At 32.7% G+C, this 23,331-nt stretch overlaps 3 protein-coding genes across 9 annotated transcripts; all 3 read right to left on the minus strand.

The window, feature by feature from the left end:
- LOC104786592 (BTB/POZ domain-containing protein At2g30600) lies at positions 2,491-7,085 on the minus strand. 2 transcript variants are annotated; one of them, XM_010512026.2, is made up of 13 exons: positions 6,986-7,085; positions 5,725-6,562; positions 5,271-5,600; positions 4,956-5,186; positions 4,417-4,578; positions 3,946-4,158; positions 3,803-3,850; positions 3,639-3,697; positions 3,414-3,546; positions 3,239-3,313; positions 3,029-3,109; positions 2,800-2,868; positions 2,491-2,709 (listed from the first exon to the last, which is right to left on the minus strand). In XM_010512026.2, the coding sequence occupies exons 2-13, from the start codon at positions 6,532-6,534 to the stop codon at positions 2,491-2,493; spliced, it is 2,430 nt and encodes an 809-aa protein (XP_010510328.1). In that variant the 5' UTR covers positions 6,535-6,562; positions 6,986-7,085. The 2 variants fall into 2 exon arrangements, with proteins under 2 accessions (XP_010510328.1, XP_010510327.1); XM_010512025.2 differs by lacking the exon at positions 6,986-7,085 and adding an exon at positions 6,690-6,950.
- Positions 9,548-11,608, minus strand: LOC104786593 (probable WRKY transcription factor 21). The gene is made up of 3 exons (XM_010512027.2): positions 10,328-11,608; positions 10,126-10,251; positions 9,548-9,943 (listed from the first exon to the last, which is right to left on the minus strand). The coding sequence occupies exons 1-3, from the start codon at positions 11,203-11,205 to the stop codon at positions 9,799-9,801; spliced, it is 1,149 nt and encodes a 382-aa protein (XP_010510329.1). The 5' UTR covers positions 11,206-11,608; the 3' UTR covers positions 9,548-9,798.
- On the minus strand, positions 17,876-22,189 carry LOC104786594 (E3 ubiquitin protein ligase DRIP2). 6 transcript variants are annotated; one of them, XM_010512035.1, is made up of 8 exons: positions 21,832-22,189; positions 21,545-21,744; positions 20,388-20,487; positions 19,696-20,011; positions 19,114-19,526; positions 18,980-19,030; positions 18,679-18,751; positions 17,876-18,264 (listed from the first exon to the last, which is right to left on the minus strand). In XM_010512035.1, exons 2-8 carry the CDS (start codon positions 21,663-21,665, stop codon positions 18,085-18,087), a joined length of 1,254 nt encoding a protein of 417 aa, XP_010510337.1. In that variant the 5' UTR covers positions 21,666-21,744; positions 21,832-22,189; the 3' UTR covers positions 17,876-18,084. The 6 variants fall into 6 exon arrangements, with proteins under 6 accessions (XP_010510337.1, XP_010510330.1, XP_010510334.1 ...); XM_010512028.1 differs by having other exon boundaries at positions 19,687-20,011; XM_010512032.1 differs by having other exon boundaries at positions 19,687-20,011; positions 21,545-21,685; positions 21,832-22,174.

The raw sequence follows: 23,331 nt of genomic DNA on the forward strand, positions 1-23,331 counted from the left end.
AGGAATTTTTAAAAATAGCATTTTGTAAAAGTCTTCTTATTTCAGTGGTAGAGCGCATGGCTTTTAACCATGTGGTCATTGATTCGATACCGACAGGCGGCATTTATCCTTTTCATTTTTTATTACCAAAAAAAATAAAGTGTAAAATATGTATTTTCAAATTCGTAGAAATTAGAATTCAAATTTAGAATAGGTATTTTTGTAAACGCTCTTTCTAAATACTGTAGAATGGAGAGTTCTAAATTTTGTATAACGGATGTGTAGAATGCAGATCTAAAATTTGTAAAACATGTGGAGTGTACGGATAATATTACACATTCTAAATTTCAGAAGGAGTATTATAAAATTTGATCATCCAAAATGATACCAAAAATGACATTCTCAACACTATACATATTATCATGTCTTGCCCTCTTCATCATTTTTCTACAAATTGCTCATAATTTTCTTTGAAAAATAGTTAAATCTACTACAATAGATAGTTTAGAAATAGTTAACATATGGAATGCATAGATGGACAAGTGACTTGATATTTTTTCTTTATTTTCTATTTTTCCTTAAGAAATTTTAGTTTTGGACAAAACTAAAAGAAAAGAGAAAAATAATTAAGGATTTTTTTTTATAAAAGAAGTTTTTAAATTGTATAATGAACTACACCAACTACTATAAAGCCTTACAACTTAATAATGTCGGGATCTTGAAAAACAATAAATTTATAGAGGTATTAATTTATCAATTAATTAATAATCATTATTATTTGAGTAATTTTCCTATGGCAATCTTTTAAAAACATATATTTAAAAATAATTTAACCCTTATAACCAATATTTCTTTGAATCAATTACAAAGTAAACAAAATTTATTATGTCTTGAATAAAACACCAAATTTTTTTAATATAAAAATATTAGAAACAAACTCTAACAAAATTTAATGTACATTTAAGAAAAAAACAACAAGACTCATATTTTATTATATTTGCTTACATGTATGTGTGTATATATATATATATATATTAATTTTTTATATAATTATTAATCTATATTATTGATGGGACCATATAATTACATATGTTTAAAATATATATATTATCTTATTATATTACCTAATTGTGTCCAAAATTATACTGCCCAACTTAAAACCGAATAACTTTATTAACTTATCAAGTACTAATTAATGCAGATTATATATGGAGGTTTAACTGTATATAATAATCATGTATATGATGGAGATTTAACTGCATATATGACATAATCAATACTATAATCATCATGTTTTAGATTATTGGTGATGTGTGAGCAAAATTATGGATTCAACTTATGCTCAATAACTAATAGCAGCCATTGGGTTTACTAAACAACTATATTTATGAAGTGGTTCAAGCAAAAAAAACATCATCATGGTTTGCCTTATGTGCCTTTGGATTTACTTTCTTATCCATTTTTTATCACACATTTTCTTTTAATAAGTTCATCACTAGGTGCTACTCCGTAATTTGAAGAATTGAAATTAGAGCTGTTATTAATAAAAAATGATAAAATCACAAAAAATAAGTAATTATTGCAGAATACATATAAACTTATGAACTGAAATTACATGATGCCAAACAATTTTACACACATCACGCACATTTTGAGAATTATGAAAATCTAAGGTGGTATATTATTGAAATAATATTATGAACATAAAAAGAGACCTTCGACATAGTTTATGTTTAGTATGATTAACTAGAAGAGATTAATGTGCTCATTTTATATCAGAATGGTTAATTCACATAATTTATTGTTATGAATATTAGGGGAAACTAGTATTAGCTAAAAGAGCGAAAGAATTCTAGATAATAGGTCTCGTGGTTTTGTAGACCTGATTAGCGAAAGAATTGTTGATTGATTATTATTTTATTTTAAAAAAATTGACTAAATTATATCCGTTAAAAAAAATGAGTTGCAATATAAACGAAAAGAGTTAAATATTCATTTTTATATAATCTATGTATTGATTCAAATATGTTTAAGATATGAACAAATAAAATGAAAGGAAAATTTTTTTTTGAATAATTTTGTTGACAAAATCAAAAGAGAGATAAATTTTTAATATTTCCTTAAACAAACTGATTAAACTAATTAAAATCGAATTAATTTTGATTTCAATTAGAATTAAACACATTATAATTTTTTAACCAATTTGTTTGTCAAAAAAAAAAAAACAATTCAGTGGTAATAAATAATTTTTAATTTGAACAGTTTGGAAAAATGTACACTCTTTTATATAAGATCAAACTGTTTGGTCAAAGTCGAAAGTCGAAACCTTTAGTCTATTGATCAAACTATCCAATGCGTGGATACAATCCAGATTGTTGACAAGAGAATCTTTTAAACCAGTCATAACAAACAGTCAGAAACCCAAAGATCGCTTAAAAGAAGAGGACGTAAGTGCAAAAGAACACGTGTAGTAGAGAGTCAAAAGGCCATTCATTGCAGCAGAGTGGTGATTCAACGGAAATAACCGTAGAGCTCCAAGTAGCAAATGTAAAAGTTCCAAGGAGTTGATGTGTCTGTGGTTGGACCGGTCAGAACAAGCCTGAAAAACCTAAAGGGAAGTAACGCATTTGCTGCTGTGATTGGCCACGATGCAAACTGACCGGCCTTGCACATTGTTTGGTCATCCTCATGGACTCTCAAGTCTGTCCATGTTTTCCCATCCATCGATCCCTTCAAACCCATCAAGACAATAAGAACACAATTTTCTGAAGCAGCTTGTCTTAAGAGGACATGAAATAACTGCAGCAAAAAATTAGTTACCTGAAACTTCCAGGATCTTGTGAATGCTCTTGATCCGTCTTGTCTGAAGGTGTAGTAGTTGCACATAAGCTGCATCCAACAATCCTCATCGTGTTATATCAGGACGTAACTAATTAATTTCTGTTTTACTCAAATACATTTTCTTGTGAGCATGGGTTATGGAGCTTTTAGACCGTATGTGGTTCATGAAAACAGAGAGTATATGATTAAAATAGAAGTTGAAGGAAACCTGATGATCTTCGCCTAAGTCCACCATCCACCAGGATGATATATGGCCGCCTTCCATCCTAGGCCCTGCAAAGGAAGTACCCTGGCGCAAAAACAAAAAAAATGATATGGTTCTGTATCCAAGTGGAAAGAAGTTTCACTGCATTTAATTTTATGATAGTTCAAGCCAAATTCTAATCATATAAGACGAGCAAACTTGGGAGGACCATACCACATAGGCCTTTGAAGCCAAAGCCTTTGGATCAGTGAATCTGGAGGTGGGGCTGCTCGATGTAATAATGATTTTCTGGAAACATAAAGAACTCAAAGAATTAGGAAATATTTTTCTTCAGCAGTGGTTCATATAAAACGATTTCCAACAATATGAATTAAGAAAGTAAGTTAACCTTTGCAAGAACGGGGTTAACCCATTGATGACTACCATACGATGTACCCACAAAGTGCAGCACCCCATTGCTATCCCCATCACGTATGTACTGAAGCTCCTTGAAACTCGATCTCCGATGTTGGAACCTTGAACTAGAGGTGAAAAGCTTTAGTAACTGGGTAATTTGGAACTATAAACCTGGAGATGTTTACGATCATAAGATACATGACTATGTAATTCTTACCTCGGTTCATTTCCTGGGGATATCAATCCGGAAGTTAGGAAGCTAGCAGCCTCCTTCACCTGTAGACAAGACAAAATAAATGAGGGCTTGGGGAGATAATCAGTTTTGAAATAACAAATTAAGTATTATGCCAAAAAAGATGGAGATGAATTTTAAAAGCTTACAAGACGATTGAATACAGGAATTTGTTTGCTTAGGTTGCTGTCTTCTAACTGTGCGATCATTAAGCATAGATGGCATCAGTACAATCATATTAACAGAAAAATATAAAGTTCTTTCAGCATATTCAGGTTCAGGATCCACTTACCCTATGAAGCAACTCATATGGCAACAAAGAGAAGCGTACATGAGGCAACAGGTTATCAAGTGACTGAAGCCTTTCTTTAAACAAAATTTTGGGGTCACAATAGTTCATCATCTCATCTATTACTTCCCAACTGTGCGACTCCTCAGCTTTCATGCACCACATGAGAACAGCATCAAGAATCTTTTCCTCAGATGTCACTGTCAGATCTGCAGACTGCAATTCCAGAATTTAAAACTGGCTGAAATGTTTATTACATGCCATAACGAAAGGAGACGTCATTCATCACTCTTGGTGATGTCCATTACAATTCCATAGTACATATTTATTTCCACAATAATAAACACAGATCAGTGCATGAGTGACACTATTTTTCCCTCAAACACTAAAAAATAGCAGTTTCTTGGGTCAAATCTCCAAGTGGGTTTAGAGGTTCTTATAAGAAAAAGTAGGTTGGTGAAAGAGAAAACACACCTCAAGAATATCACTGAAGGCGGTCTGATCTAACAAGACAAAGTCTAAACTTGCAGTGGTACAATAGTCGAAATGCAGGGAGAACTTCCTCTTGCACATCTCCTCAATGAGTTTACATGACGAGATAGACGAAACCACTTGGAGAACTGAGCATACAGAATCCTGCAACAAAGTTCAGAGGTTAGCTTGAGAAAAGTCCCAACAATGTTCCAAATTGGTCTGCTTCTGCGCCCAATAAACTCGCATAAAAGAATTATTCTTGTTGTATGACCTTCCAATACGAGAACGCCATCCCTGCATGTAATATATACATGGAACAATATTAATATTTTTTTTACTTAGTATGTGGTCAAAGCATTCGCTTCATTTCTTTTCGCTTTTAGTTTCAGAAGGCTTGAAACCGCAACCCACTTCACGGTTCATTAAGCTCTCTATCATAGAGAAACCATATTGTAACAGATGCGCTGGAAAAGAAGAGAAACATGATAATAACAGAGAGACGTATCATTTACTCTAAAGGATTGTGTAAATAAAATTACCTCTGAGAGACACTCCAAGAGCATTTTGCAGCATTCTTGATGAAGTGGAACAACTCCAAACCGGTCAGCTAGAAAGAGAAGATGGATCAACTCCGTGCCAAAATTCACCGTGTCTTCCATGGTCAACTCTCCACTGTACATGAAATTTAGCATAGCCTTGAATGCTTCTGGTGATACATCGGTTAAGTATATCGTTGATGAATGGCTTTCACTCATCCCATTTGTAAACATCTGGATTTTCATTGAGAATAAACAAAAACTGAGAATCACTATATACATGTACATCAGAACTGCTACCCTAAAAGAGATTCCCACCTTTGCAAATGCGACACTCCAAAGACTTAGAATGACTTTGTGAGATTGGAAAGTGAGACTATAGTCACTGAGATAGATTTTTACGTCACTATACTCGCCGGTTGAGTACAACTTTACCAGCTTCCCCACATCAACAGGGAAAGCACTTGGGAAAATGAAACCAGATAATGGGTGAGAAACAGAACATGAGAGTTTGACTTTTCTGCAGGGGTCAAATGCTTGTTTGCTCAATTTTATATGGTCCATACTTTCTTCACACTGTCTCACCAATGGCATCACTTCAAACTTAGAACTTAAATCCCGCAATGGAGCAAGCTCTGATTCCAAAATCTACAACAAAAACAAAAGGTTCAAGGAAATCATAACGAAGATAAAGAATCTCCATTTTTAGTAGAAAAAGAAGGTCCTAACAAAGCATTTCACCTAGCAAAAGGGAAAAATTGAGAAATTATACCTGAGTTCGTCCCGTATAGATATACTGAAGAAGTGCATGAAGAATCGGGTAAGATACTCCACGAAGTAGAATGACATCCCCAACTGATGATCTCAAAGGAAAATTACCAGACGCTTGTAATATAACTTTGTGAGCAGGGACATTCATTTCCTCTTCACCAACAAGAAAGATAGTGTCAGATAATTCCCAACTCTCCAAAAAATTCCCAAGACCCCATTGCTCATAACCATAAACAGTCCTTTCCTCCACAAACTTCTCGTCACCAGACTCATCTCCTTTAACTTCACGGCAATCCACTTGCTTCCAGAGCAAGATATGATTATGTGTCACGGGAAACACACTCACGTTTCTATATCCAACATGTTTATCCCAGCTACTCAGACCAACATACTGGACATTTAAATTAGGCTTAGAGTCTTGCCACTTAAACACCAGGTTCTGAAACGGATACCTACCTTTACCAATGCTAATCAACCCATCATAGATACTAATCCAGTAACTCTCAAACTCCAAAGAACAACGACAGAGATCAGAAGCTTCCTCATCTACCACAGACTTCCCATCTACCTGAATCTTCAACCTACGGTTCCTATTGCTACCAATGATAACAATGTAATGAGGACTATTATCTTTCTTGTAATGGTAATGTTGAGTCCCCACATTCTCTCTGAACACCACCGTGACATCATTGTGAGCAAACGCATCAAACGCAACGCAACCTCTTCCCGCTTCACGGAACTTCAGATCATCACTCCACGCACACTCGAAAGGTGCCACCGTCAGAAACTTGTTCTCTTTCGCCGCAACCATCTTACCTCATAAAATCTCTTGCCTTTACCTGTAACATTTACAAACCCACAAGCCATCATCAAACCTCTATAAACACAAAGACAAAAAAAAAAAAACAAAAAGTTCACTCATTGAGGCATTTCCACAAACACATAGATGAAATAAACCAAACTCACTTGTGAAAACCCAGAGATTTGCGTTTCTAAGAAGAAGATACCAATTGGGTTTTTTAAAAGGAACGTTATTTTCAAAGACAAAACCCAGAATCTACTAGAAAGTAATCAACTTGGCAAAAAAATCTGAATCCAATTGGCTCGTTACCCCACCATGAAAATTGAAAAAATATCAGATTACTTCGACTCGAATACAGACAAAGATATAAATCAGAAGCTACAAAAAAGGAAACAAAAATGGAAAATTTGATCAAAAATCAGATATTTTAAGATGTGTGGATAAAATTTTCAGAGCTTACCTTATGTCTTATGAATACTCACTGTCGTGACACGTGATCGTGAGTAGGATCTAATCCTTTAAGGAAAGAAAGAGTCAAACACAAAGACCCGAAAACGAAGAAGAAGAAGACATGATGAGATATTTATGTTTTATTTTATTTCTTGGTGTCAGGAGAAAAAAAGAGTTGGTGGATTTTAGATTCGATGCCACTTGTAAGATTAATGGGCCAGATAAAATCACAATAAGGCCCCATTATACTCTAAAGTTGAAATTCAACTTTTAATTTTTGATTTTTCTACGAACATATAGAAATCTAAAAATATCAAAAAAACAATTATTATAAACAACACAAAATCAGATACTGTACATACATTCTAAATCAAACAAATAAAATAAAGAGTAATTTTGAGAAATATTCATTTTAAATATACCTCTTTTATTTGCTGTATTTTTAAAAAATATCCCTTACTAAATGTAAAAACTTAATTATAAAGTTTTATAAGATTTAGAAGGTATTTGTTTATGTTAGTGCTACTTGGAGACTTCATCCAAGTGTTTTAAAAGTTAAGTAAGATTTTAAAAGGATTTTGTAAGGTATTACAAGATATTTTGAAAGTTTTACAAGAGTTTTATAAGGTTTAAAACAAATATTTATACAGTATTTTTTAGGATAAAAAAATTAAAGGTAGTTTGTGTATGCTTCTATAATATTACACACTTATTTGAGTACAACTCAAATTTTTAAAAACATTTTAGATAAGATTTCTTAAAAAGATGGTAGGAAGACAAACATTAATCTGAAATTAAATTCATATAGTTTTTAGTTAAAAATATTTGATTACAATCATTATTTTTCATTTGTCCCAACTCTCAGGTACGGCGTTATCTATATAAATTATTCTCTATCGGTTGATCAAATTAATAATTTCCATCTTTTTACAAGTGGTTTAAATTTAGAAATTTTCTTTCTAGATAAAAGACAATACAGTTGGTGTGCATAATATGTCAAATCACTTAACTTTTTTGTTTTTTTTTCTTCTAATTAGCAAATACTAAAATTGACCTTTGTATTTATTTTTAATAGCACATTTTGTATGCAACTATGAGTTTCCAAAAACAAACGCATAAGTTTTTAACAAATTATGATTATGATTTCTATAATTTTTTTTTGGGACAAAATTATGATTTCTATTTAAAAGCGAAAAGAATGACTTCAACGAATCTTTCAGCAGATTATGATCATGGTTTTGGTTTAGTTGTTATTTTAATTTCAGCTGACTCATATCACCATGATTTATTTTTCAATAATGGGTTGCACTACCTATGCTTGGTTCATTACTAATATAAAATATCTCACAAATGAAAATGATTTTTTATATACAAAAATATAATCCTGAACAAAAATACAGAAAGAAGAAAATGTTAGGATTTTTTTTCTGTCAAAGTTAAAATATTAATGGTTGAATTTACAAGAATATCGACTAAATGTGCTTGATTTTCTCATTCTTATTAACTACTTTAATTTATTGATTTGAATCATTTTGTTTTAATGGAAAGAAGTAAAAGAATTAGATGCATATAAACTCAATAGTCAATACTCAATACCAATAAGATACATTGATACATCACCTTCTATCACTCACTATATTGAATACAAAAAAAAAATCATATCAAAAAAGATATGGCTTGTATTAATAAGCATGTCAATGGTTACTATTGTTGATTTATATCATATTACACAACATTTTTTTGCTAAGTATAAAAATGAAATAGATTAATACACCAAATCTTCTTCCAATTATGTTTATTACAATTTTATACATTTGGGCTTATATCACTTCTGAAATTAAATTACTTTTTTAACATTTATTTGATAATAACACTTTAAACAAACTGGTAATATGTTGGTGTATATGTACTATATAGTTTAATGATATGTGGTTATGCACATGATGTGTACATATGAGTGTGTTTACCAATATTTAACGGTTAAATGACATGACCAGTGTAAAATAATGTCATTTAGAGCAAAAGTGATGCAGAAAAATGTTCTATTTTAAAAGGAATTAAACCTTGTGAGTATCAATTCATTTCTCCGTTTCAATTATTGGTTTTTGATTTACAGTTATTTCCAATGACTTAGAAGGATTAGTAATGACTTTGAATTATTAAGGTCATATTGATTCTATTGGTTTGTTAAGTAAAGGGAATAGAGATAAATCAAATTCATAATTGTTCATTATGCTTTAATTATGATTAAGGGAATAGAAATAAAGTAAAATCATTAAAGTCAAACAACAATTTGATACCTTTTGGGTTCAATCTAATTTTTGTACTTTGTAGTCTATTCCTAAAATGGAAGCTCAATTTTATCTTGAATTATTCATTATGCCTCAACACATGGATGCAATATATATGATTCTTGTACTTCTCAACTGACAAGCTCAGAACAGAATCCAAAATGATATCTTAGATTTAAGTTATCTTCCTAAAATAATTAAGTTACTTACTTAGCACCAATCTCCAACTTCTACTAATAGCACCAACCACATAATAAAAAGTGAACTTGCGATAAGAGCGATAAGAGCAATAAGAACAACTTTGAATCCTTAAGAGCCAATAAACTTAGAAAGAGAAAGAGTCTTGACAAATCCTACATTTACCCCTTTTTTAACTCATCAAACCCAACAATTGCAGCAAACTCTCCCAATCAAATCCCACCCCAACAAAAACACTTGCCCCGACCATATATCACAACATTGGAGCAATGCTAAAAGAGAACATACATGAGAAAGTTTTTGCTGGACCACAAAGATAGATATAATAGAGTCTCTAAGTTGTTATAGCTTGAGATGGCAATTTCGGATGGTTATGCTCTGCTTCATAAGTAACAATAAGCATTGCCGGATCTTCCAAACATCTCTCAACGTGCTTCCTCGCTGGACAACCTCTCATGCTACTGCATTTGTAATATCCCCTGCACACATAAAATCCAACCCAAAACTTCTTCAAAAACTCTCATACTTCTGTCGGCTAGTCACTACTCAAAAACCTTAAACACCTATAAAAGGATAGTCCTTTTGCATTTGTTTCTTTTTTCCTTTCTCAACCATGAGTTCATCAATCAACAGAGAGAGGCTGATCAAGAAGTGTATATACCTTGGATAAGGAGAGCCCTTGATGGGCTTCTGACCATATTTGCGCCATGAGTAATCATCAGGAGGAATATCTGCAACCTTGTTACTTATAGCAGGCACTCTGATCGATCTCCTAACCCGATGTTTCCTATCAATAGCACCATCTTAGTTAAAGAGATGCTGTGAGATGAAAAAAATAGAAGAAAAATATATATGTAACTGACCTCTTCTTAGAGCAGTGGCAACGGCTAGAGTTCCCACATTTTAAGCCTCCATGTTCGTCTCCTTTCAAGGGGCATTTTCTCTTAGAGTGTTGTGAGTTCTGATCAGTTGAACTCGGTACCCCAACCAAGTGGAAGGAGTTCTTTCCTTCTAGATTAGCCACACTACCATCTATGCTAAGTGAAGAGACAAAGGACCTGGTGGATGACATGGTTGGAGTACAGCTGGAGTTATCGAAACTCAGACTTATCCCACCATTGCATTTCCTAAGCAAAAGCTCATTTTGATGTTTCTGTAGCTGCTGCTGCTGATGGAGATGGTGAGCTTTTAACCGTTCATGAAACTGCTGTTGCTGCTGTAGCTGCTGCTGCTGATGTTGTTGTTGCTGTAGCTGCTGTTGTTGTTTTTTTTCAGGAAACAGATTGGAGAAATTCGAAGAAGGAATTGGCTGCTGGTTAAGCTGAAGGAGAGGAGCTTTAGCATTTGGGTTCAAATTGAAAGACTTGGTCCCTAAAGTGAGTGAATCTGAAGGTCTCAAGCTCAATTCCTGGAAACCAGACCGGAGCACAGGTGGTTTCTGAGATGAAGAAGATGCAAGTTCTGTTCTTTGGTGAGAAGAAGGATCAAGGAGGAAGGTTTGAGACACATGGGTCTCAAGTTTCTTAGCTCTTCTAAATCTAGCATGACCAACAACACTAGTGCCTAGCAAAGTCGACACTCTCTTGAACCTAAACACAGCTTCTCTAGTTTCAGACACTAGATTCCTCTCAAACCCAACATGATCTTGTTGCTGCTGCTGCTGCTGTGGTTTATTCAAAAGATTAAGAACTCTATGACAACTCTCTACAGCTGCTCTGTTCGTTCCTTCTATCTCCTCCATGTCTTTATTAACCTCACTTCCCCTCCAAGAACCCTAATTTCCCCCTCACCCCAGAAAAAAAGAACAAAACTTTCACTCAGGAAATGTAAAGGAAGTGAAGCTTTTACTCAAATCCCATCTTAGAATTCCCACATAAGAAGATCAATCAAGGTGTTTATAAAGAAGAAGAGGAATTGAGAGAGAATGAAGAGTGCTCCGTTGGATGCTTAAGAAAGGTTAAAAAGAGAGGAGAGGAGGGGGGTCTCAAGTTAAATGAGTTGTCAAACCCAAGATTCCTCCACCATCTTTAAAAAGGAGAGGTTCGAGAAAACGAAAGGTGTGAAAGAGAAGACTTTTCTTGCACACAGACACTCTCTCTCTCTGGAAAACAAGTTCGTCGTTTCAGCAATCACTCAACCAAAAGAAAACAAAACAAAAAAAAACTGAAAGCATCCTTATGATTTTTTTTTACCCTCAAGTGAACAAAATTAAAAAAAAAAAAATGAAAAAGACAACTTTACTTTTTATTTTTTTGGAAAAAAGCAAAGAGAGAAAGAACGAAACCGGCGTCTGTGTCTGTCACAGACTCAGAACGGTGGGTCCCTACTCGAAGACCTTAAGTAAGACTCTGGTCCGAATTATTATTATTTTCTGCAATTAGATTTTTCTATTTTCTGACAATATTATAATAACTAATCAAAATTAGCATCATTATACTTTGGAAATTTTGTTGACCTCTTTTTATACAAAAGATTGTTTGCTGTAATTAAATAAATCTACTGATCTACACTACGTTTAAGTAAAAAAAAAGGGTTAAGAAATTGGATTCTCTCAAGTTTTTTTTGATAAGTAAAAAGATAAAGTGGTACCAAACTTTTTTTCAACAGTTTCTAACGGTTACATTTAGTACATTATGACGTGTTTTTCTCTTCCACGGATCAATGATGTGTGTTAGCAGAAGTGTTGCTAAATGTAGAAACTATATCTACTAATAAACAGTTTAATGATTTCATTATTAAATACTACTTGGGTACTAGTCTAATGATTTTTGAGTATATAAAGAGTTTTTCCCATAATATCATATTAGCATCCTAAGTTACTTTATGGAATTCCAAACTATTGTTGTTTGATATAAATTTTTACTCCTATCTCTCTTAAACTCAAGTTTTAGATCTTTTTTCTTGTTCTACAGAAAATATTAATAATGTTTAAAGTTTGCGAAAAAACTAAAAATTACTAATTTAACCAAAAAAAAAAAATTAACAAAAAATGAAATTTATCAAAATTTTCGTAAACAACAGTGTTTTGTGTGTAAAAATAATATATGTATAATTAAACATTTATTACTTTTTAAATATCAAGAACAAATGGAAAAATTCTAATAATGTTCTGCTAAGATACCTTCCAACATACCATTGATGAAGATGTTATTATCAAGCAAAAACAGATTTTTACATGTATGTCACCATCATATGCAAGACAATTGGGGATTGATCATAGTAGGTTAATTAGTTAAGCATACTTATTTAGTTATTTTAATAATAGTATTAGTTAAAAAAAGATAAAATGTAATACGTAAGCGAGAAAGAAGCTTATAAGCCTCACTATTATTAGCAAGATACATGGTGCGACGAACAAATGGTATGTTATTTTTGAAATACTAAGAAAGATATTATAATGTCAAGTACTCAAACTTGTTTTTTCTAGTAATGTAAGTTAAGAAAGGTAGCTCTATATGTGAATTAAGGTATTTATCTAAGTATTACTTTCCAAATTGAAATAACACACTTTGTTATCATTAGTATAATATTTGGTGATGGACGAATCTTAAGTTATTTTTAACTAGTCAAGCACGTTTGTTCTAATAACGTATGTTATGAAAACGAGTTGTAATATGTACGTTACTATTTATTAGGATATTTTGATACTTTTTATTTAAACTAACGCATATTATCATTAATAAGCGTAAAAAGCTCACACACTTGACTACCATAAGCGTTATCTTTGATATAATAAGAATGAAATTCTTATATCAACTAGTCAAGCACGCTTGTTCTACTAACATATATTATGAAAGCTAGTTGTAATATGTATGTTACTATTTATTAGTTATCCATTGAAAATACGCATTTTGAATTAAACTAACACATGACATCATTAATAAATAGAAAAAAACTTGAACACTTGACTACCATTAGTGAGACATCTAGCGATAGACAAATCATACGTTATTTTTGATATAAGAAAGACAACGTTACACCAATGAGTCTAGCATGCATGTTTTGTATGTTAAGAAAGCTACTTATAGTATGCGAGTTATTAATTATTAGGGAATCTATTAAGAATTGGCTTTTTGAATTGAAGTAACACACGTCATTATAAAGTAGAAAAATCTTGAACACTTGACTACCATTAGCAAGACATTTGGCGATGGAAAAATCCTACGTTATTTTTGAGATAAGAAAGACAACGTTACACCAACGAGTCTAGCACGCATGTTATGTATGTTAAGAAAGCTAGTTGTAGTATGTGAGTTATTATTTATTAGGGAATGTATTCAGAATTGGCTTTTTCGATTGAAGTAACACACGTCATTATTAAGTAAAAAAAACTTGCACACTTGACTACCATTAACGAGACATTTGGCGATGGAAAAATTATACGTTATTTTTGAGATAAGAAAGAAAACGTTACATCAACGAGTCTAGCATGCATGTTCTGTATGTTAAGAAAGCTAGTTGTAGTATGCGAGTTATTATTTATAAGGGAATCTATTTAGAATTGGCTTTTTGAATTGAAGTAACACACGTCATTATTAAGTAGAAAAAGCTTGCTCACTTGACTACCATTAGCGAGACATTTGGCGATGGACAAATCATACGTTATTTTTGAGATAAGAAAGACAACGTTACACCAATGAGTCTATCACGCATGTTTTGTATGTTAAGAAAGCTAGTTGTAGTATGTGAGTTATTATTTATTAAGGAATCTATTAAGAATTGGCTTTTTGAATTGAAGTAACACACGTCATGATTAAGTAGAAAAATCTTGCACACTTGACTACCATTAGCGAGACATTTGGCGATGGACAAATAATACGTTATTTTTGAGATAAGAAATAAAATGTTACACCAACGAGTCTAGCATGCATGTTATGTATGTTAAGAAAGCTAGTTGTAGTATGTGAGTTACTATTTATTAGGGAATCTATTAGGAATTGGCTTTTTGATTGATGTAAAACACGTCATTATTAAGTAAAAAAAACTTGCCCACTTGACTACCATTAGCGAGACATTTGGCGATGGACAAATCATAGGTTATTTTTAAAATAAGAAAGACAACATTACACCAACGAGCCTAGCATGCATGTTCTTTATGTTAAGGAAGCTAGTTGTAGTATGTGAGTTATTATTTATTAGGGAATCTATTAAGAATTGGTTTTTTGAATTGAAGTAAAACACGTCATTGTTAAGTAGAAAAAACTTGCACACTTGACTATCATTAGCAAGAGATTTAGTGATAGGAAAATCATACGTTATTTTTGAGATAATAAAAAAGACAAAATTACGCCAACTAGTCTAGCACGCTTGTTTTCATAACATATATTAAGAAAGTTAGATGTAATATGTGGATTATTATTTATAAGAGAATCTATCAAAAATTATTATATTGAATTGAAGTAACGCACTTCATCATTATTTAGTGAAATTTTTTTATCACACTTGACTACCATTAACAAGACATTTGGCGATAGACGAATCATACGTTATTTATGAGATAATAAGAAAGACAAAGTTACGCTCAAGCACACTTGTTCTTGTAACGTATATCTAAAAATATATATTTAATATGCGAGTTATTATTTATTAGAGAATCTATTGAGAATCCGTTTTATTTATTGAAGTAACCCACATCATTATTATTAAGTGGAGAAAGCTTGCACACTCTCACTTTTTAAATTGAAGTAACACACGCCATTATTATTTAGCTGAAAAAGTTTACACTTGACTTCCATTAGCGAGACATTTGGCGATAGACAAATCATACGTTATTTTTGAGATAATAAAAATAATGTCGAGTGCACTTTTAATCCACTATCCTCAATAAGGTTCATACTGGTATTTCCATGGTTCAAAATATCAAAAGAAATGGTTAAAAAATCATAATCATCATATATACTCTCCATAAAATAGTTGGGAAACAAAAGAAGAGTTTATTCTGGTTTAAACATTTATGGTTCTTAGTTAACCAACATTAAAGGTCATTGTGGAGTTTGGTTTTTTGAACCAGTGAGACTCATCAGCCATGTTCACGCTATAGGTGCAGCTTGTGAGACATATAATAACACTAACAATTATAGACCTTATAGTCATCCTAGTAAGCACAAGAATTGACTAGATCTGTATACCTATATTTATACCTACAGCCTATGTGACTCCATGTTATACTGAGTGTATATTAGTTAGAAACAAAAAAGTAGCAACTTGTTAAAAGGGAAGAATGTAATTGTAATATGTATGTTACTATGTATTAGCGTATTTTGACGCGTTTTGATTTAAACTAACGCATATTATCATGCATTAATAAGCGGAAAAAGCTCAAACACTTGAGTACCATTAACGAGACATCTGACGGTGGATGAATCATACGTTACTTTTTGAGATAATAAGAAAGAAATTCTTATGCAAACTAGTCAAGCACGCTTGTTCTACTGACGTATGTTATGAAGCTAGTTGTAATATGTATGTTACTATTTATTAGGTTATCCTTTGAAAACACGCTTTTTGAATTAAACAAACGCATGTCATCAATAATAAATGGAAAAAATCTTACACTCTTGACTACCATTAACGAGACATTTGGCGATAGACAAATCATACGTTATTTTGATATAAGAAAAATAATGTTACACTAACCAGTCTAGCACGCATGTTCTAACAATGTATGTTAAGAAAACTAGCTGTAGTATGTGAGTTATTATTATTAGAGAATCTATTAAGAATTTACTTTTTGAATTGAAGTGACACACATCATCATTATTAAGCAGAAAAGCTTACACACTTGACTATCATTAGCGAAATATTTGGTGATAGACAAACCATGCGTTATTTATGAGACAATAAAAAATAAAAAAAATACGCCAACTAGTCTAGCACGTATGTTTTTGTAACATACATTAAAAAAGTAAGATGTAATATGTGTGTTATTATTTATAAGGCAATCTATCAAAAAATAATTTATTGAATTAAAATAACGCACTTCATCATTATTTAGCGGAAAAAGCTTACACACTTGACTAGCATTAGCGAGACATTTGGCAATCGATGAATCATACGTTATTTATGAGAAAATAAGAAAGATAAAGTTATGCTCATGAACGCTTGTTCTTGTAATGTATATCTAAAATGATATATTTATTAGGGAATCTATTGCAAACCGCTTTTTAAACTGAAGTAATGCACATCATCATTATTATTAAGCGGAAACCGCTTTTTAAACTATGTTAAGAAAAGTAGTTATAGTATGTGAATTATTATATATAAGAAAATCTATCGAGAATTTTTTTTTTGAATTGAAGTAATACACGTCATTATTATTTAGTGGGAAAAGTTTACATTTGAGTAAACATTTAGCGACAGACAAATCATACTTTAGTTTTTGTAATGTATATGAAAAAAAACTAGTTGTAATAAGTAGGCTATTAATTACTTCCTCTGTTTCATAAAGAGTGTCATTTTAGATAAAAAAAAAATATTACACAAAGAGTGTCATTCTACATTTCTAATATGCTTTTTAATACTAAATTTTCTTTTTTACCCCTAAACCTAAAGTTCTTTTCATTTTTATTAAAATTAAACCATTAATCACTTACTAAATAGGGGCAAGCATGTATAATTCAAACTTTTCTTAATTTGTGTGAAATGTGTCAGAATGACATTCTTTGTGAAACGGAGGAAGTATTAGTTAAGCTATGGAAAATTTGCTTTTTGAATTGAAATACCGTCATCAATATTAAGCATAAAACCTTACGCTTGACAATTATTAGTAGTAAGACATTTGGTGACAAATAAATCATACATTATTTTAAAGATAATATATAAAAAGGATAATGTTATGCCAATTAGTTAAGCATTCTTGTTATAATAACATATGTTAGAAAAGCTACTTGTTATATGTGGGTTTAGATAATGTATCGAAAATTTGTTTTTCAATTTAAACTAACGCACTGTTATGTTAAAAAGGTTAGTCGGACGGAATGCAACTCGCACATGGTTTTTTTTTATAGAAGATCGAACAAATGGACGTTCTATTCGCCCATAAAATAATGACCCAAGATCCAAATCTGATACAAGTAAACCATATAAATTACCTCGCTATCTCTTGCACTTTCAATTTGAGCTTTTTGAGTGTCCAATATGTCGAGTCGTTTTGATCGTTTTTTCTAAGGTACATATTTCATTATTTCTTACTGGTCATTTTTTTCTAAAAGAAATAGTTTGAAAACTTTTATAATAGCTCTCTTTTAGAAACATACACATCATGACTAACTCTTTAGAGTTATTATTGTTTGTTTTGTTTGTTGACTTCTCAATAATTCCCAAGTCATTCGGTTCACAATAATTCCGTGTACTTCTCATTTAGTCCAAACAAGGAATCAAATGTTTGTAGAAATGACAACACTTTCCAATCATACATATAAGTGTCCAAAACGGACAAAATCACCTTTAAAAAGCAAATCTGAATCTTCTTGGATAACAAACGAAAGGGTCTGTCTCACCAATCTTTCAATTTAAAGAGTCTAATAATTAAATAAATATAAATTTCCAAGTTTTCTACACAACACTGCTCCTGCCCTTTGCTGCTTCTCTCGGCCTCGAGATGATTCAATGAATAAGTTATTTAGTTGTTGCTTTCAGGGAGCTTCCGACCATAAACTAGCACCATCACAAATTCCTTTGCAGAGGAACCTACAGACGCAGCGACTCTTTCATGCTTAGAAGTTGTTTCCAACCATAAGTCCACTAGGCTGTGAAGCTGCAATGTTGGGAGCACTGGTTCTCCCATACATTTTATCTCCACCTGTTAAAAAAGATACCATATACGATTGACATTTTAATCCATTATCCTCAATAAGGTACATACTTTATTTCCATAGTTCAAAGAATCAAAGACAATGGTCAGAAAAGTCCTAATCATCAGATATACTCGCTATACAATAATTGCGAAACAAAGGAAAGAGTTTATTTTGGTTTAAACATTTATGGATCTTAGTTAACCAACATTAAAGGTCATTGTGGAGTTAAGCTTTAAGAACCAGTGAGACTCATCAGCCATGATGCTTGTGTGGCATATAAGTTTCAAGGTAATATATCATCTATGGACCTTATAGTCATCCCAGTAAGCACAAGAAATGACTCGATCTATATAACTACAGCCTATGTGATTCCATGTTAGAAACAAAAAAGTGGCAACTGGCTAGAAAAGGTTGCTTACCTCAGTTTCACTTTTGAGATCAAGCTTCTTCATGAGGTACTTTTGGATATGAGAAACTGGAATACTTCCATCCCTACCCAAATAATGAGACAGGGGATCAACTCTGGTACGATATAATTCTTCCAACCAATAAATTAGACACTCCCATTCCAGAAAATAAGGGGGCTTTATCAAGAAAAAAATACCACAAAAACAAATATAACATGGAAACTATAAACAACTGCGAGATGGAATTTGAAGCCATAGATGGAAACGTAATATTTAATTTAAGTTGACAAATAACAAAGAAAAGAAAAATAACCTTAATCTCAAGTAGTTTGCTGGAATCTGAGGCAAAGATGTTTCTCCATCCCTGAAACCAGCGAGTCCTCGTCAAGATACCAAGCAAATAGAAATGAATATGTGTAAAACTCAGATACAGAACAAGAATCTCACTGATTAGTTGACGCAACAAGTGAGAACCAAACAGGACCATTTCTCCTCTCCTGTTTCAGGCTTGCTGCACCTGGTAATGGTGAAATTCTTGAATCACCAAAAGAAGAAGACCTTTTGCGGCGAGTCCTACGCGTTCTTTTAAGAGTAGCAGTTTCTGATGTTGTAGGATCACCGTTGTTGCTGATCTCTTCCTCAAGTTTACATTTTCTTTTCTGCTCCTTTGTTTTGGTTTTACTCCCCTCAACATCATTGTGAGATGCATTTCCATGCTCAGATTTTGAGTCCTCTGTTCCGTTTGCCACTTCAACAAGAAAATTTAGAGGTTTCCACGAATGCAATTTCGAATCCCAAGGTTCATCACCACTCTTGTTTCTTCTATTAGAAAGGGCCTGGTTAGGCTCTGCATATGAAGACTGCAAAAAAGAAAAAAATATTAACTAAATGTGTGAGATACTATCTAACGATCATAATTGGTTATAAGGTTGTGTTTGAAGCTGAAAATGAACAATATAGTTTGAATGATATGTACCAAAATAAAAGAAACATAAAGCAAAAGAGACATGCATTGATCACCTTCTTTACCTGCCTTTTATTCTGAGTGAATTTTTTAAGTGTTTCAGGCGAGCTTGCACTCTCTGTGTTATCATCTCCAAATTCTTCTTCCTTTTTCACAACTCTCTTAGTGAATGAACCACTACCTCGAACATCTTTTCTCGTCGCCGTTTTTGTTCTTTTTCCTGTTGTACCAGCTTGTGCTGCAACCCTAGGTGTACTTACCACCAAAGACGAGATAGACCTCTCTTTCCTCCTTGCAGGTAATGTGTTGGAAGACACACTCTCTCTCTTTCGTTTTAGAGGAAATAATTTGGTCCTCAAGTCTTGCAAAATGTGGTCAGGCCTAAAATACATGCATACGAGTGGTTCCTTAGTGAATGCATATGTTCACACACCAAGAAGGCTCTTACTGGAGGAAGACTAGTAAGAGAGAGAACAGTACTAAAGAGACTTGTTTCTGGTTCTAAAATAAATTATTGGTACCAACGAAAGTATCATGCTAACCAGCATGTTAAGGTTATAAGAATATAGTACTAAAGAGATTTATGTCTGGTTCTAAAATAAACTCTTCGGCATTATGTTTAAAATATTTTATCCTATCACCAGTAAGAGCTAAAAGCCTTTCTAGTGGTCTGTGGTACACATGTAATATAGGAAGAAAATATAACTACTAAACCAATCAGAATGTGTAACTGAAATAGAGGAGAAGAGAAACATACTTTAGTTTCTCAAGGGGGGTACCACCGAGGTCAATATCACATACTGGACAGCACTCTATCTCATCCTCTGTGATTTTCTCATAAATGCATTTCCTACAAACTGTACAAAAGTGATCTAAGAACTTTTCTCATTTCATAAGTAGTAACTTCTGGGTAAGAAGAAAATGTTTAATATCAGATGCTACCAACAAACATCTAGTTTGTTTTTTAAATCGTTGATAGCAACCTAAACAAAAGCGTTGGCATCAGACCAAAATGGAACCGCAAAATTGATGGCGATACTGCATATATCCCCAGAAACCAAACCAAGAAACAAATGAGGACACGTAATTTTGGCACTGCAGAAACTCAAATATACAGAAGAAACTTACAATATTAAAACGGAAATTGCTCAGTTCAACAATAAAGACCACACTAAATGAGCATATTAATCAGATCTCTCATATATTTGACCGTTTTAGCCATTAAAGTAACAAGGTAAATTTGTAGGTAAAGGCTAACAACAGGGCTATATAAATAACGGAACTGAAGATTGATTAAGTCTCCAAAAAGAATCTAAAACTGTCTTGATTCCCGGAGAGGAAAGAAGCTGGTAAACGCTACTTCATACGAAAATCAACTGCCATCAAACAGATTGGAGGCACTTATTAATTGAACTTGACTTACATGTTGGATACAGTCTAACTAAACTACATGCAGCTACAAGATTTTTACATGACTAGCCAAAAACCAAATTTCGAGAAAGAAATATAATTTCGAGCATGAGTTTGACCACAAACCATCTTTGGCAAAGAAAACACTCTCAAAGTCACCTAAACAGACGAACAAAAAAGCTGATTCTTGAAGTCTAAATGTAAACAAAAATTGAAGATTCTGGTCAACATCAACAACTGTTAGTTGAGGAAACCAACTATTCATTGACCCCTGAATACGAGCTTCATCAAATCAATCGATAAAAGTTATGAATTGATAAACACAAAAAACATAACCGGAAGACAAGATCAACAACAACAACCATACAAATATGAAAACACAGAGAAATCAATCAAACAACGAAAAAGACGAAGAATTTGCGAATTACAGATGGGAATCGGAAAAGCGAAATTGAAAACGTAAATCAAAAAGGAGAAAGAGAAGTGAGAAGAGAAAGAACTAACACGTATGAAGACACTCAGAAATGGTAGTGGCGTCACGGAGGAGATTGTCACAGAGAGAACAAGTCATGCATGCCACCACCGTATCTCTCTTCACCCTGACCACCATGTTTCCTCCTTCCATTACTCCTCTCCGTTCAAACCCTTCTTGTTTCGTATATCAAAGAAGATTAGTCGCTTAATCGCACGTACTCTCCCCAAAACTGCATGTATACGATAATACAAGACAACGACCCAACCATAAAACAAAAAAAAAAAGAACCCAGATTTACGTTGGTAGAGATACCTACATTGAAATCCAAATCCGGTTAAGTCTCAACACTGAAGGGTCGAGGTGAAGCGGAGTGGAGAAAGTCTTCAATCGGAGTGAAGACGGAGAAAAGGAAGCTGAGGAGAAGAATCTGGGGGATGGGATGAGAGAAGGATATATAGAATGGAGAGGGGAATTAAGGTGAGTGGTGTGTGTGGTGAGGAGACGATCTGAAGAATCGAGGAAGAGGAGGGTTATATAATAGGTTGAAGAAGGCTCCTCAGTCCTCTCTATCTCTATCTATCTCTCATGGAAACAAATCAAAGGGGTCTTCGTGTTGAGGTGAAGAGAAGCGACGATACCCCGTATAGAGTAAAAAAAGACGTTTCTTCCTTTTCTCTCTCTGTTTTTTTCCTTTTTTTTCTTTTATTTTTTTCCATTTGTGTTTTTTTGTTTTTTTGTCAAATGGGCTTTTTCCGAGGTTGTAAAAGCCCAGTAGCCCGATTTTTTTGAGAAACAATCTTCTTTTTCACTTTTGTTTTTTTCTTAAGTTTGTAGTACACTTTTTTTTTTTTTCTAAGATAGATATTTTACTTTTTTGTTTGTTGTGAAATATTTGGAGTTGGGGGATAAAGTGAAACAACTGGTTAACAGTGTTAGAGGAGGAGGAATCAATGAAGTTGACAGAGTGTTTGGTTCTCTCAATGATTGAATTGGTGATTTACTTTTTCAAAAATAAACGTTTACAAGAAAATAGCATTGTCAGTTAATGTTTAATAAATTTCGTGTAATAGAAGTATGTGTTTATTGTAGATTAGTGGTTTAGCATCATTTGGTCCAATAACAAATACTACTACAATCTAGTGACGAAAATTTAGATAAGCTCAAATCTACGTACACGTATGTAACAAATTGAAAACAAAACAAAAAGTCAAAAGAAATTCCCCAACTACTAAAGAAAAGAGTCATATCCAGACGAACAAAAGATCCACAATTTTACTCTCAAAACCCCTAATTTCGAATTTACTTTAAAAACACTCATTTTGTTTCTCAAACATGTTCAAGCTCATTCATTCAATCAAAAAAAAAAAAAAAAACAGTTTTCTTAAATCATTATTTATCATGTTCCGTTAGATCAGTTACTATGTTATAATGAATATTTTTTAAATAAAAAAAAATAAATTTGATGCATCATTTTGTTTGACAAATCGAATAAATTTTATCATCATTTGACGAATAATTGGTAGATGAAAATTGATGAGAGAGACATCACGCAAACCTCTACCCCAAACAGCATAAATTAGTCACACTAACTACAGTCTACTCAGTACGTCGTCGAATTTACTACTTTATGTGCTTCCTAGTTCCTACCGACAATTGGCAATTTAAATCATTTTTAACCTATACACATTGGTCATTCGTGTATCCCTTAAACCTGCTGAAAATGAAACGATCAATACAAAAGTAACACATTCTGTAGATCGCAAAACATTCTAGTTGTTCCCTCCACTCCTGAACACATCATTTGACCGTACACTCT

The sequence above is a fragment of the Camelina sativa genome, chromosome 5, assembly GCF_000633955.1.
Source record: "Camelina sativa cultivar DH55 chromosome 5, Cs, whole genome shotgun sequence".
NCBI lineage: Eukaryota > Viridiplantae > Streptophyta > Magnoliopsida > Brassicales > Brassicaceae > Camelina > Camelina sativa.

Excerpts from the sequence above, each read along its gene's own strand:
- LOC104786592 (XM_010512026.2), bottom strand. The coding sequence starts at position 6,534 with ATGGTTGCGGCGAAAGAGAACAAGTTTCTGACGGTGGCACCTTTCGAG. Across the intron at positions 5,601-5,724 it reads TCTATACGGGACGAACTCAG|ATTTTGGAATCAGAGCTTGC; the intron begins GTATAATTTCTC and ends TTTTTGTTGTAG. Across the intron at positions 3,698-3,802 it reads TTCCTGTATTCAATCGTCTT|GTGAAGGAGGCTGCTAGCTT; the intron begins GTAAGCTTTTAA and ends TCTTGTCTACAG.
- LOC104786593 (XM_010512027.2), bottom strand. The coding sequence starts at position 11,205 with ATGGAGGAGATAGAAGGAACGAACAGAGCAGCTGTAGAGAGTTGTCAT. Across the intron at positions 10,252-10,327 it reads TGCCACTGCTCTAAGAAGAG|GAAACATCGGGTTAGGAGAT; the intron begins GTCAGTTACATA and ends TGCTATTGATAG. Across the intron at positions 9,944-10,125 it reads AAGGGCTCTCCTTATCCAAG|GGGATATTACAAATGCAGTA; the intron begins GTATATACACTT and ends TTATGTGTGCAG.
- LOC104786594 (XM_010512028.1), bottom strand. The coding sequence starts at position 21,665 with ATGGAAGGAGGAAACATGGTGGTCAGGGTGAAGAGAGATACGGTGGTG. Across the intron at positions 19,031-19,113 it reads CTTGTTGCGTCAACTAATCA|GGATGGAGAAACATCTTTGC; the intron begins GTGAGATTCTTG and ends CGCTGGTTTCAG. Across the intron at positions 18,752-18,979 it reads GCAAACTACTTGAGATTAAG|GGATGGAAGTATTCCAGTTT; the intron begins GTTATTTTTCTT and ends TTATTTGGGTAG.